This window comes from Haliaeetus albicilla, chromosome 14 (genome assembly GCF_947461875.1).
Source record: "Haliaeetus albicilla chromosome 14, bHalAlb1.1, whole genome shotgun sequence".
NCBI lineage: Eukaryota > Metazoa > Chordata > Aves > Accipitriformes > Accipitridae > Haliaeetus > Haliaeetus albicilla.
The window spans coordinates 2,754,488-2,769,370 of record NC_091496.1 but is presented as its reverse complement, the minus strand read 5'-3'; the positions used below and the strand labels follow the sequence as shown (position 1 = coordinate 2,769,370).

At 40.3% G+C, this 14,883-nt stretch overlaps 1 protein-coding gene across 2 annotated transcripts in view; it reads right to left on the bottom strand.

Moving 5' to 3' along the window:
• Positions 1-12,311, bottom strand: part of CHCHD3 (coiled-coil-helix-coiled-coil-helix domain containing 3) — a 155,240-nt gene extending 142,929 nt beyond the window's left edge. For both annotated transcript variants that reach the window (XM_069801535.1, XM_069801536.1), the window contains exons 1-2: positions 12,144-12,311; positions 10,141-10,228 (exon numbers count right to left, since the gene is read on the bottom strand). In XM_069801535.1, coding sequence (XP_069657636.1) covers positions 10,141-10,228; positions 12,144-12,227 — 172 coding nt within the window. In that variant the 5' untranslated portion in view covers positions 12,228-12,311. The remainder of the gene's footprint in view (positions 1-10,140; positions 10,229-12,143) is intronic.
• Positions 12,312-14,883: the final 2,572 nt, after the last annotated feature.

Genomic DNA, 14,883 nt, shown 5'->3' with positions numbered 1-14,883 from the left:
TACTACAGAAGGACGCAATGAGTAGCAGTATTGCCAAAACTAAGCAGATGCACTCCATTCTAGGAATAAACTGCCTTGAGTAGTCACCAAGTAGCACATTAACACAGCATGAACGAGCAAATGCAAGAGCTAGTAGTGTCTCAAATACTAGAAATTGAATTCAGGAATTTAATAAAAGGTGCAGGGAGAAAGAAAGAGGCTGTTCTAGCAAGCAAGAGTTCAGATACAAAAATCCTAAGGAGAAAGAATAATCTGTCAGCAAAGAAGCTTCCGGTTAATTCAGAAATATATGAGGTTCACTTTTTCTTTGAGTAAAACATTCTCTCCTCTCCTCTCCATATGACAGAGCAGGTTAAAAGGAACCCGTGTGTTCAGCAATCTCTTCAACAGACAGATTGGCACAGAAACAGACTCAGTCAAAACTTAGTTGACAAAGTGATGTAATGTGATATCCAGTGCTGCTTCTCCAAAAATTACAGTTTCCTTAGGTTTCTGATTAGCATTGAAGTCACTCTTCTATATAATCACTGCCTTTATTAATTCTTTCTACAAATTTTTGCAGATACTACTTTTTCTACTTAAATTTCAGAATACTCAGTGCCATCTCCCCCTGTTGAGAAATGTCACTTTGTAACATCAGGGATAATTGAGTCCTTTCTCTTACGATAAGCTGCCTCCTTCTCACCAAAAAGAGAAGAAGAAAAAGAGGAAGGAGGAAAAAACCAAATCAAGCATCTTGGATGAACCACTTAACTCCTTCTGTATAAAGCTCAAGAGATTAAGGAGATACAGAAGGTTTTCACAGGACAGGACGAACCACCATATCTCACCCCTAGCCTAAATGCCTAGCTTAGATTAGATGCCTATTTTTCAGATTATTAACATTAGGTGAAATCAAACATGGTTAATGAAGCTAAAAATGAGAATCAGATAAACTGGTTTCATGAAGCATTGTCAGAGGTACACAACAAACCTTGCAAGCAAAGGGAAGAAAGAACGTACTTACTCTATTTTTTAAATTTAAATTTCAAAAAACAGGTAATATTACCTGAAAACTGCAATTTTCAGTCTGGTGTTCCCCAAAACTTTAGTAATATATCTCAACATGAGATCATTGAAAAATCAAGGAGTTCAATACACATGCAAACCAGCCTTGGGAAAAAAAAAAAATCACAGCAGTAGCTGAAACTGCATACTGTTCCCCTGAGGCACATGAAAAGGTCTCTAAGTGGTTATCTTCTGTTTAACTAAAAAAACAACTAATACAAAGCTTTCAAGAAGCAGCACTATACAATATACTTAACCTGCCTGATCTGACAAGTGATGAAGAGTTTTAGTAACACTTTGCTGTAGCCTGAAGATCAAAGAATAAAACAAAGCTTTTCTTTTCATCTTAATGTGATAAACCACACATTTGAAGTATTCTTTAATATCACACTGAAAATTCTCTAACTGGTAAATAAATTGTGATGGAAAGAAAAGTAGCATTTACTACTAAACCCACAAGGTTTTATTACTTGGAGGTCTCCTTGTCCTGCACAATGATCTCTTACCAGTTCCTCGGAGGCTTGGTTTAGAAATATTTTGATACATTATCCCTTTATAGCAGTCCCTCACTTCTTTTCATTTTATTGACAGTTGTAGTCAGTGGAGAGACAATTTTGATAAGAATACATTTTACTATAAAACCAGAGAGGATGCTATATAGCAGAATGGCAGTTTCCTTGCATAGTGCTATCAAGACTAATACTGGTGAAAGCAAACAGTTCTAATTTAGTCATTGGTTTTATTTCATTAAAAATATCAATATTTTTGATTTTATTCTTTAAGATAGCAAAATCATTCAGACTGCTCCAAATGACTTCTCTTCTAACAATCCTTTAAATTACATACCCTTTTATCTTAGCCAGCTATCTGGTCTTTTTGACCTATAATCCCAGGAAGGTCTCTGAAGGACAAAGGAGAAATAGCTCGGTTTTATTCTGGTGCTCAGGCACAGCACGTACTAGAGAAGTCAAAAGGCTGAAATTTCAGAGGAAATATTAAATAGTTCAATGCCTACTACTGGAAACCTTCAGGACATTTAACTCTCAATATGAACCAAGAACGTGACCAAGTGTGAACTTTGATTTCTGCAAGAACATACATGGGAGATTTCCAACAAGGCCTGCAACAAATGTGTGCCAACAGGCATCATCTTCTGTCACATTCTGATTTCTAAAGGATAATGTAACTGAAACTAAGAAAAAATGGAAAAAAAAAAAAAAAAGATGAAAAAAAGCCCCATGTTACCAGATAATTTTTATTTAATTCTAACATGAAAAAACCACCAACCCCCCCCACCCCCAAAAAACCACAAAAAAACAAAAAAGCACACCAAAAAAAAAAAAAAAAAACACACCACACTGTCTTTCCACAAGTCTGCCTCAGGAACATTTGATAAACTCTGGCGGCATTTTCAAATGCCTAAGGCTAGGCTCTGACTATCTATGCTCAAAGGTCTAAAACTTTGCCAGGATTTAACTACAAACAATTCAGTACTCAGAACTAGTAAAAGGCAATGGCATATATTCCATGCATAAATGCATAACCATTTAGTCCTTAAAACTCATTACTACATGCCGTTTTACAAAGGGCTCCATGAACTGTGCACAATCTTTTATTCCCAGGTTAAATTATTTTCTCTGTGTTTTTAGAGACAGTTTCCCTGGCTTTCTTAATTAAGCTTATTGCAGCACTATAAATTAACACAAGAATCACATGCCAGCCACCAACAGTTGTTTTTCAACATGATTTTCTGCTAAGTACTGGAAGATTATGTTTTAGCATGCACGAACCTTGTGCTTCCACATCAAAAAGCAGGCGATTCTAACTTCTAACTCGCAAGCCATTTCTAAGCAAATACTTTGGATATGTTTGTCATACTAGCTACGACAAAAATTGCTTTATATGTGTACCGCACAACTACTCCGAAAGATTTTTAGAGCAAACGTCTGCACTCAGTAAACCCTAATAGAGCACATGCAGCCTTAAGCAGAATAGCATGAAATTTAATTTCAACAAATCCACTTGAGACCAAAAAGCACACAGTATGCGGTACATAAGAATTACCTGTTTCTAAGAATATATAGAAACAAAAATGACACTTCTAAATGAACGTCCATTGAAAGATAAATTCCACCTATCTGCAAAAAGCCACACACACAAAAAAACATTTGTAAAATATAAAAGAAGCTGACTATCATCTCAATGAATCTACCTCTGCCTGAGACCTAGTTACTTATGCATAAGAGTAGAACAGGACCTGACACGAGTGTTCTTTCTTTAAATTTCATCTAGAGTATCAAAAGTTCTCTATCATTTGTAAAATGAAACCCCCTAAATAAATCAATCAACTGTCCCCCTAATATTTAACAATATTCGTGTGGTATACTGGCTCTCTCCCTGATCCTCATGTAGGGGAAAAAAAAAAAAACAAACCCAAAAAAAACCTACACAAAACCCAAAACACAACTCAATCCCACAATCTCTCAAAAACGCAATTCCTCCATTGGCAGAACCCTTGCAAACTCAGAATTCATTTCTTTAGTTCCCTTTACAACACTGATTAACTACAAATAAAGCAATAGTGGGAGCAGAAGGAGGGGGGAGGGGACAGGAATCAGTTACTGAAATTCTAGCCTTAAATGCCTCCCACACATGGAGGGTTAACATTAACACAAATGTCATTTCTTGGAGCATATTTAAGTGTATGTATTTCATGCAGTCTACTACTATGCTGAGATATAAATAAGGTATCTCAGGGGGCTAGTTGGGTTGGCTTTTTTAATTGTTGTTACTAATTTACCTGTAAAAGTTATTTTTTGTTTAGAAAAAAAGAATTTAATCCCTCCTTGAACAGCATAAAAATATTATTTCAATATTAGGAGAAAAAAAATAATTCCAGTCTACAAAAGCCTGAGGATTGCTTCATCTCGCAACACTCTGTCTGAAGATACAGTCCAGACCACTTGAGCCCTGCCTGTGCTCTCCATCTCCGTTAATTGCATGATCTGGTTTATTCCCTTCCACTAGCACTTCAATGACCGGTGGTGAAGTTGCTTAACCAGCTGATTAGGGAAAGAAAAACTTAAGTTTGACATAATTTGCAAAGCTGTTCCAAAAGGTGGTCGTCACCAAAAAGGAAGTGACACTATTGCTCTTATGTGTGCTCCTGCTTCCCTTCTCTGAATAGACAAGGTTCAACTAAGAGAGCTAAGCTGGTACAAAACTCTTCTTGTAGGGTGTTTCTGGATGATTTAGATCACTGGACACCAATTTATTACAGGGACAGACATGATCAGACATGAGACCGTTAGATGAGGTTCGTTGTAACATAAGTATATGACGTTTGCACGAGAAGTTCCAACATCTTTTGCCATCCATTCTTGTTCTACCTTTGGACATTTGTTTAAAATGTCTGTTGTTCCACTGGATCTATCAGCACCTGAAACGCAATTAAAGTGGGCAGCCCAAAGGCGCAGTCTTGATGACACCTCAAAGACAGTACTTCAGTGAAGAATCAAAACGCTACTTCTGAAATGGACAAATGTTGGGAATATAGTACAGGGAAGTGCCCCAGGCACATCCAGGCTTTTTCATTCACACCTTAAAAAATTTCTGTTCCTAAGTGAGATGAGCATTCGTAAGGTTCTAGATGCTCCTCTAACACAATTGTGTATCTCAACAACCCAAGACTTTTAAACAATTAAATTAGGGCTTTTTGCCTACTCTAATATTCTCATCAAGTCCATCCAACCCTCCGTTAATTACGCACCATCTTTTTGATGAGGTTAATACTGTACTTTGAGGACATGGACTGAACTAAGCCCTTCCACAGCCCTGAAGTCCAAATTACTATGAACTAAAAATAAAAAAACAGATGTACAAGTTGCATTATTTGCTAGTTTTTCCTTCTAATTTCAGTACCATTTTACAAGGACATACCCAGCAACCTGAAAGCGTTCACAGAACACCTTGCATGTCACACAGACAGTGAGAACTTTAATTTATTCAGTACTTGCTTCATCTCCCATGCATAATTCTATCTTCCCTATACTCCTGCAATCCAGTGACATGAATGTCAGGCACAACTAAAGATTTGCTGTTACAGTGACAGCATTAAAAGTTTGGCATCTTTAGCAGTCTAGTGAGTTACAAGACGTTTCACCTTTTGACGTTTCACCTTTTGATAATAAAAAACTTCCATCAATAGTGAACCTTTAACCTAAAGAGTATCAATATACATCACTGAAAATAAAGTTATCTCCAAGAAACTCAGTGACAACTAAGTGGCAACACAGCAAGCCACATGAGAGCAGGAGCAAGCGCTGCCGCATCACGTATGCGAGAACACCCAAGACGGCTTGCTCAAATGCAGATCACACATCAAAAAAATATATACCTTAGCAGGCTACTGCCTGGGTGTCAGAAGCTTCTGATGAAGCTGCCCTTTCTCTACAAGCCAATGTAGAGCACCATGTATCTACTTCCTTCACCAAGAGCAGTAGGATGAACCTTACTCAACAAAACTGCCAAATATTCTTCTGAATGTATTCTTGCCATAATAGCTACATTAGAGTCTTCCAAGATTTTCAGACCAAAAGCCTATCACAAGTCATCAGTATTTCTCACAAATATCTCTGCATCCCTTCAAAAAACTTCCCCCCCACATCTCCAGAGGTCAAAGGGAAATCAAAACAAAACCACAAGCGTACTATTAAAAACAAACCCAATATTATTCTATAAGATGCAAATCACGGCATTCCAGGCTACCAGTGGTCCACAGACCAGATCAGTTTGTCGCGCCTCCCAGGGAAGGCACTCCAGCCCCTGACCTTTGCTGAACTCATTCCAGCTCCTTTTCAACAGTCACTGCCCAGACAGGCAGGCCCCAGCCTGCACTGTGGCAAGGGGTTGCTCCTTTTCTAGTGCACGACTTTGCATTTGTCCTTGTGGAATTTCATGAGGTTCCTGTTGGCTCATTCCTGCAGCCACTCTAGGTCCCTCTGGATAGCAGCCCTGCCCTCGAACGTATTGACTGCATCCCCCCAGTTTGTGGTCATCTGCATTGAAGAGTATGTACTGCACCTCCTCCTCCAGGACATTGATAAAGCTGTTAAACAGGACAAACTCCTGCAGAAACCCACGATACCAGCCTCCAGATACAGTATGACCCATTAGCCACAACCCTCTGACCCTGACCATCCAGCCCGTTTTTTTAACCCAACTTGTCGTCCAGTTACCCACACTGCAACATCCTAACTTGGATACAAGAATATTGGGAGAGACAGTGTTGAACACCTTGCTGAAGTCGAGGTAAATGACACCTACTGCCCTCCTCTCATCCACAAATCCACTCATTTAGTAGTCTGCCTCTGCTTCCACCTCCTGCTGACCTCATTTTTACGCTGAAGCTCTACCATGAGCTCCCTGTTTAACCAGACCAGCCTCCCAACATACCTATTAATTTTCCTGAGTACTGGAATGGACCGTTCTTGCACCAGGAAGAGGTTGTCCTTAAGGACCTCACAGCTTTCCTGAGCTTATCCCTCAGAGCTGCTTCCTATGGGATCCCACCAACTAGCTCCCTTTATAAGCTGAAGTTCGCTCTCCTAAAGTTCCGTTAAATCATGGTTGCATCTCCAACTAGAATCTAATTCTTCAAACACTCATTCCTGTACATCTCAACAATACTTCCTTATATGTTTCCAACTGAGCCAAGATAGCCTGGGCCACTGAAACTCCACCAAAGACATAGACACGAACACAACAGAGTACACAATTAAAAGGCATCATTCCACACAAATGAACAAAGCTACAAAATAGGACTTTCTCCACTGGAAATATGCAAGGTCTAACCCAATTTCTCAGAAGGCATCAGCAGTGCTCATTTTATTACACACCTACACAATACATAGTACCTTATGACATGGATCCTTTACTGATTTGTTTTCATGAGGACAGTATAGTAACAACAACAAATAATACAGTTTTAAAAAAAAAAAAAGAGAGAGAAAAATCCTCTGTGTCCTCAGTGTAATCTCTTTCTGCAAAGGGAAAAAAATGGCTGTCTGAGATGCAGAGACTCTTGATAATTTAAGCATTTGCTGCTCTTTTTTTTTTTTTTTTCCATAATAGACTATTAGCTTTTCAGATATCCACTAAGCTAAAATGAATTAAACCATTCCCTTTGTGTGCTATGACTAAAGCTTTAGGTATAACATACACTCAGAAAAAGAAAAAAAAGAAAAAAACAAAAAGTACAAACTCATTGTCTGACCAAATTACTTTTCATCAATATTGCTTTAGGAATTACAGACATACTTTAAAGATTTTACACTTGTTAAATATTTTAGTGCATTTAATATTACTCAGAAGTCAGAAAATGATCCAAGCAAGCTAGGATGCTTTAAGACGTAGTATTTAGATGTCAGATTTCATTGTAAGTGTATGTAATTTCATCTTCCGACCCCAAACTGAAGTCAATAAATTCATCATATATTGGCAAGCAACAAGATACACATTCTTTCATGTAATCTAATCCATTATTCCTCTACCAAAAGCTATCAGAGACTTGACATAAAGAAAGGGCTGGTTTTAATAGCTCTAATGTTTCTCCCTCTAGACATCTTCTTTATTTTTGTAGAAAAGTGTTATTTGTCTAGAATATACAAAGATATTAATGCAGACTAACAAACTGTCAAGTTCGAAAGTTGCCCAGCTGGGAATCCAAAAGCCAGAGCCAGCCTCCAAACACCACCATCCTTGGATAACTCTCTTCAGAAACAGTGAGTGATCCACTCTGTCAGGAAAAATGAGTCACTATCACCAGCTTCATAAACAGGACAGGAGGAGCTGCCCGGAGAGAGCTCTAATTAATGGTGCAAGAGGCTTTAACAAGAAACCAAGCCCCAGCATTGCTGCATCACAGAAGGAAGATGCCCAGATTTGGGATCCAGCCCCCACAGCCATTAACCAGAATAGTACAATATTAAGTGATCAGAGCACTAGCTTTGAAGTGAATACCCTTCATGTAATGACACCTCATGAGACAAATGCAGACTCTTGACAAGTTAGATGTAGCTACAAAATAAACAAAGAGGTTGACTGTTCCTACAGCATCAAAGAAGTTCAACAGTTTGCAGTTCTTCATCAAAAAAACATTCAGTGAAAGAGGAATGGATGGTATGGTAACATGTACTTAAGTATAATTTAATCCTCTTAAATACAAATCATTTTAGCAACTGAGGTATAACACTGATTATACTTTCCTGGGGAAATACAAGCACTTCACCTAAATCACTAGTTCTTAAAGCAAAAATACACGTAAGGTTTCCCAAGCTCACGAACGGTCAAGTGATTCATTAAGCCTTTCAATAAACAAAAATAAAAAAATAAAAAAGCACTATTTCCAACACACAAAGAAAATCAAAATAAAGGATCAAGATATGTACATACTGTGAATTAGCAAAGAATTGCTGGGGTATTACAGCCTTTATCTCTAGTCACCACACCCCAAAAATCACAGATGCTTACTCACAAGACTACTTCCATAACTCAGGTGTAAGGATGAAAAGGGAACAAGCGCTGCTGTGAAAGTAGGTAGGACGTGCAAGTATTATTTCACAAAAATCCTTTATCTAGAATAATTTCTTCACCATAGTAAAATACATGTACATAGTGAGAATGCTATTATTTAAAAAAAAAAAAAAAAAAAAAAAAAAAAGAAGAAGAAGAAAGATGGACAATCTGGCAGTCCATGCATGAAACTACAGCCCTACTCCATTCAAACCTCACTTAATCAAGCATTAAATTCTAAGCAATTTTATTAGGCAAACTACATTTCACAAGCCAGGTAACAGTTTAAGTCATTTTTAGCACTGATATTTTCCTTGCCTTCACTGTGCCACATTCTTCCTATTCATAAAGTGGAAAAACAAACCTCTAAAATAGCATCATTTGGGAGCCCCGATCTTTGTAAAGCATCCTGCGTTGGATTTACTTGACATCCTTAGATGCTTACATCTGAACTCTTCACCCCGGAATTCCTAGAGAGCAATTCACCTCATCCTGAAGCAGGATTCTCAAATAAACCAGAGGAATTGTCCCCCAAAATGTCTTTTTCTTTCTACTGACTACAGAGGGAGTCCAGCTCAGATACAGACACCTACACCATAGACACTTTCAATTAAGCAACAGGAAACCAACTTTCTGTGCTTCAGATGAAAGAAAGATGCTATATTCTGTTCATTCAAGTCTTGCTGCAAGGCCCTCTACTGCCACAGGACTTGTTTTTAATCAGAGTGTTGTTTTGGTGGGATTTTTTGTAAGTATCAAGGCAAAAGGCCCTTAGGGAATACTGGTATCATTAATGTTTCTGGAGCACTGATAAGAAGCCTTACTTGAACCTTACAGGTTTCACATAGTCGACAAACATAAATCTCACGCTCCAATCTCTGCCATTCATTTTCACTCCTTCAGTAGCTACATCGTGTTCACTGTGCTGAAGTATTTTAAATTAGAGTACAGGCTGCCTGGCACGAAGCCTGTTTGATGCATTTGAACAGGCCTCAATAATGAAATACAAAAAGTTAACAAAGCCATCATTTTGAGCCATCGATCTGTATAAACTGTATGTGACTTATTTCCACTATTCCACAATAGGAAAATAGCACATTATTCTTTTAATGTTTGCTTAAGTATATTTTAACAGAAGCTCACTATACTAAAAGTCAGTGTTGATTAAGTATGCAAGAATTTTCAATTCAGAACTCAATACATATTTGGAATGGATATTTGCTTTTTCTGTTGGTTTTGGTTTGGTTTTTTTTTTAAAAAGTCTTTAACAAGGGGAAATACCATAGGAAACTAAGTATAATAAAAAGTTGTGGTTTACACTTTCATGTCAGCCAGAAGAAAACAAAAAGTAATTTAACTCTTCTAAAAGCCTACAAACTACTTCCTTCTTCAAAAGGAGATGAGAAAAAAGTTATTGTCAAAAAGTCACCTCTACGAAATGGCAATTAGTTCATTACAATGCTCTGAAAGGCAGATTTCATTTTCTTCCTCACATTAGGAAACAGAAAAATATGGGCGTACCTGCCCCAGATGATGATCGATGCTGAGACTGCTGTCTTCCACTGGGTGAAGAAGGTTCCTTCATACGATCAATGACACTGTCAGATAGCTGAAAAATATAACCCCAAACCCAGAGTCAGACTGCACTTCCTCCTTTATCCCCATTACCCATCTCTTCACCTCAAAAACTAAGTAAAACTTTAAAAAAAAAAAAGAGCATAGAGCCCCAAAATAAGATATGACAGCTGCTAAAATTCTATCCGCAATGCAAAACAAACCTTCTATTTCCCCTTACTTGTGGGGTGAGTGCTCATCTCTGAGTGCAAACAATTACACTGAACAAGATTTTTTTGGTGCTCTCAGAACTCAAGAAACTGATATGACAAAATATAAGATACAGGGAACAGTAAAGGAAACAACACCCTTTGACACATTGTTTGTAATTAATCAGCCTTTTTGCTTTTCTCAGTCATCTGGATGACAGTCAAATATCACACCGTGCAGGTGTAGAGCACTTAACCCAGGAGGAACTTCATCCCAATCAAGCCCTCAAAATAATTGTGCAACACAAGTGGTCATAGCAAGTGTAGTCAACCACTAAGTTCATTCTGCCGTTGACACATGCACACACAAAAATACTGTCACAAATTATGCAGAATCAAACAGAGTAATAGTAATGTCCAGTTTCAGATCTATTGTAACCCATGGAAAAAAAGTAACAGAAGGTAAAGTAGTAATAACATGAAAGCTTTTGTTTTCCCACTTACAACTTTCTATTGGTTTCCTCGAACACCAACTCTATCAACACACTGTATTGACTGCCCATGAGAATTAATTTTAATTAGCAAATTCTTTACTAAACCTACAGCATGACGTCTCTGGCAAAAATTTGTGTTACAAAGACTTTTCTAAAATCTGTAATCAAATACGCAAGTGTAAAATTCCTTCAGCATAAAATTTCTTAACCCAGTCCTCAAAACTCTCAATTTAACTTCACACAATTAGTTTTACGTATGTAAACAGTTATGTATATCCCACTTTTGGATACTCTGTTGACTAACATTACTCATTTAGTGAAGCTACGTCTTCCTAGTACCCATGATATTATTCAGTTTTTATTCCCAGTATTTCAAGATCCAGGACATTTTAGAAAAACTCCAGTAGTCCTTCCCAGTATTTAAGCATGCTTCAGAGCAGATGAACTCTGGTGTGAACACTTACATTACTGTCACCAGTTTGCCCAGGAGCATTAAATGCAGAAAATCCTAGTATGCTGAAATAGGCAGCAGTTACTACTGTGGTTCATTCCACAACACTCCTCCTCCCTAGGAGCAGTCATACAAAATAAAAGACAACTTATTATCCTTCCTGATATGAACGACAGCGTCTTCCATTGAAACTTTTCTAAGCTGCAAGATTTCTCAGTGTCTCGCCTCACAAACTATCTTCTGGTATATTCTAGGCAACAGCATGCCATAAGTAGGAAAAAAAATGGGAATGCTTCTGCAGGTACACAGGAAGTCGGATATAAGGCATGAAAGAGAGCGAAATATGGGAAAGGGAGGAGCTCTCCTATGTATGTAGAGGTCACGGAAAGACAAAACAAGCTCTGCTAGTTACACATCTCTCCCACAGCTGTGGTAACCAGCCTGGGGGAAAAGCTCTCCCATGACAGCTTCCCACCCGCGGTGTGCGCTTCTTGCCAGGACCAGACTGCACCGGAGCACAAAACCCGCCGGAGAAAGCGGAGCCGGAGGCAGGGAAGGGACGGAGGTCACTGCGGGAAGAGGGGATGGAAACGGAGGAGAGCAACCGCCAGGCGTGAGGGGACGGAGCTGCAGGGACAGGAGCCAGCAGCGTGGAGACACACAAAAAAAATAAGACGAGAGAGGAGACCGGGGAGGGCCGAGCTGAGGGCGGGGGGGGGGGGGAGGGTGGGCAGCCCAGGGTGAGCCAGGCCGCGAGTGTCCCGCTGGCTACCGGCGAGAAGCGAAGCCCAGCCGCGGGGGGAGCCCCGCTCTCACCCGCACGCCCTTCACCACCGTGATGTTCTCATTCTCGTCTGCCTCGAAGGTGACGCGCCGGGTGCTGCTCCCGCCGCCGCCCATCTTCGCCCGGCGCACACCAGGCCCGCCGACCAAGGGACGGGCCCCAAGGAGACTCGCCCTCCGCCGCTGCCAGCGCGCCCCGCAACAAGGCCGCCCCTCATTGGCCCGCCGCTCGCCCTACCCCGCCCCCCGCGCGGAGAACCCGGCTCCCTATTGGCTGCGGGGCCGTAGCCATGGAAACCGCGCACACCCCCTCCCCGCGCCCGCTGAAGAGCGGCGAGGTAGCCGGAAAGGGTGAGGAAACTTTTTCGGTTTAAACTTCGGGGGGTAAAGACTACAAGTCCCATGATGCTTAGCGCCAGGAGGCGGGGAGGGCGGGAGCCGTGCTCCCGCGCAGTGCCCGCTGGGTAGTGTAGTTCTCGCCGTGACGGGGCTGCGGGGCCGCGCTGAGCGCGGGGAACTGTCGGTCGCTCACGGCTCTCCCGGGGTAGGGCCTCGCTCTGAGGGGGCTTTCGGGATCCCTCACCCCCACCACCCCCCTTCCCGCCATCTCTGCTTGTCCCGCTGGGGCTGAGGGGCGACGTGCTCCTGTCCTCCCTCAGCGAGGCCTCGCTAATGGCGGCTGTGTGGGGTGAGAGCCCCAGGCTTCTGCCGGAGCTCTAGGCCTGAGCTGGTGCCTCATCCCATTTTCCACATCATAACAGCATAAAATTACCATTAGCGTAGCCCCTTTGGGCATGTAATTTTCTTTCCAAAAGATGAATAATGTTAATAACGCATAACACATTTTCTTTTCAGCCTACAATATAAACTGCATCTGGATCTGGCTGTTCTGTGACTAAATCCCCCCCTGTAGATCCCATGGCCTATCTTGATGGCCAGAATTGCAGAGGTCCGTGCTGGGAAGACGTCTGAAAGGAGAAAAAGGTGCTCTTTAGTGTACAATAGCAGGAAAAATATTGCATTCTGAATGCCAATGGTGTCAGACACCCTTGAATTTCCTTATCCTAAGTACGAGGCAAGAAGTACCTTTACGAAGCTGGAATATGAGAGTACACATTGTTTTGTCTCTCCTACCATCTGGCCTCTTCACTTGTTTTACCTAATGAAGTCCCCACCCTTCTGCTGGCTCTTCTTGACATTGGCAACATATAAATAATAACAACCGTGATATTTGGGAAAATGTATCTTTTCTGTTTCCCCCTTCCGAGCCCTTCATCTGCTTGGCTCAGGGAAGGGTAGCCTATACTTACCAAAGTGACACTGAAGCCCTCCACTCCCCTTGCAAGAAATTTGTCCCAAAGTGTTTACACAATGATCAAAATGGATTATTGCAGCCTGTGTCAACTGACGCATTTCATTTCTCTGAATCGATGCAAACATCGTGTTGGTTGCATCAACAGAACTGCTCGCGTGTCCTTGATATATTTTCAAGCAATTTTTATTTGGATGTAAAGTGTCTATCAGCCAACATTTCAGCAGTATGTGCCTTCCTTGGGGCTTAAGATATTGCTGAAGCATTGGCTGATAGCCACTTTACTACCAAATAAAAATTGCTTGAAAATATATCAAGGACATATGAGCTGTTCTCTTGAGATATGTGACGTGATGTTTATGCCTGTTTTTATAGATGTTAAACCAGTTTATATGAGGGGGCACTATTCAGGATTCAACATCCTGGTAACTGTATGTTTTTAAGGGAATAAATGGACTGTGCCTCTATCTGTCTTGATATTACGTGAGCGCCAACAAACTGAGGGTATTGAATTTTCTTTTTTTATGCACTGGCAATGTTTTTAGGGGGTCAAATTTTATTTATTCAGTTAGTTAGTGATGTAACTGTTGTGGAAATGCCCATCTCCCAACCAGAAGCAGCTCTTCTAATATATTTGTCCTCTTTTGGGAGAGTTCTGAGAAAATACTCTTGTCTTGCTGAACAGAAATATTTATATTTAGGAATTAAGGTTTTAACAACAGCTATTTTTTACCAGGGGTTTTTATGATTGTTTTGTATGACTTGAAATTACAGAACACTGTAACATATGCATAGATTTCAGGAGGGGGAAAAAGAACAAATGGGCAGAACTACATCTCAAAATTGCTTTGGGTCATTTTGATGTGTCTGTAAGGTTCACTCACTGTAGAAAGAGCAGGACTGAGGTACTCCAGAATTTATGGCTTCCCTATAATAGGTGGAAATGAAAGACTGTCTGTTGCAGGCCAGAGCTATCTATATGTCAGAAGCTTTTCTCTGTGGACTGTCAAACCTATTTGAGAGCTCTTTCAAGGACATTGCTAGATGAAAAAAATATTAGAAATTAATGTTAGAAATGGCTACAACAAATTTGCAGTCCAAAAATCATTCATTAACAACTGGCAAATAACTCATGTCTAGTTCACAACTCTCACAAGCAATTCGCAAATAGAAAAATAAGTTGTTCTGTGTATAACTTCCAACAATTTGTACGTTCTCGTAACTAATACGCTTATTTTAAGAGTAGTGTCTATCAGTAGGGTTGACTGCTATGTATGTAGCATAGAAAAACCCAACCTAGTTTAAACTAACTAGTGCAGGCAGCAGCAGTAATCAAAACATCAAAACAGATGCAGCATAGAATAATTTGTTACTACTCAGTAGTGTTAATCAGCCTACAGGAGTTCTGGGCAGCCAAGCCAGGTGCTTTTGATATGTGTGTTACGTCCAATACCTACGTCC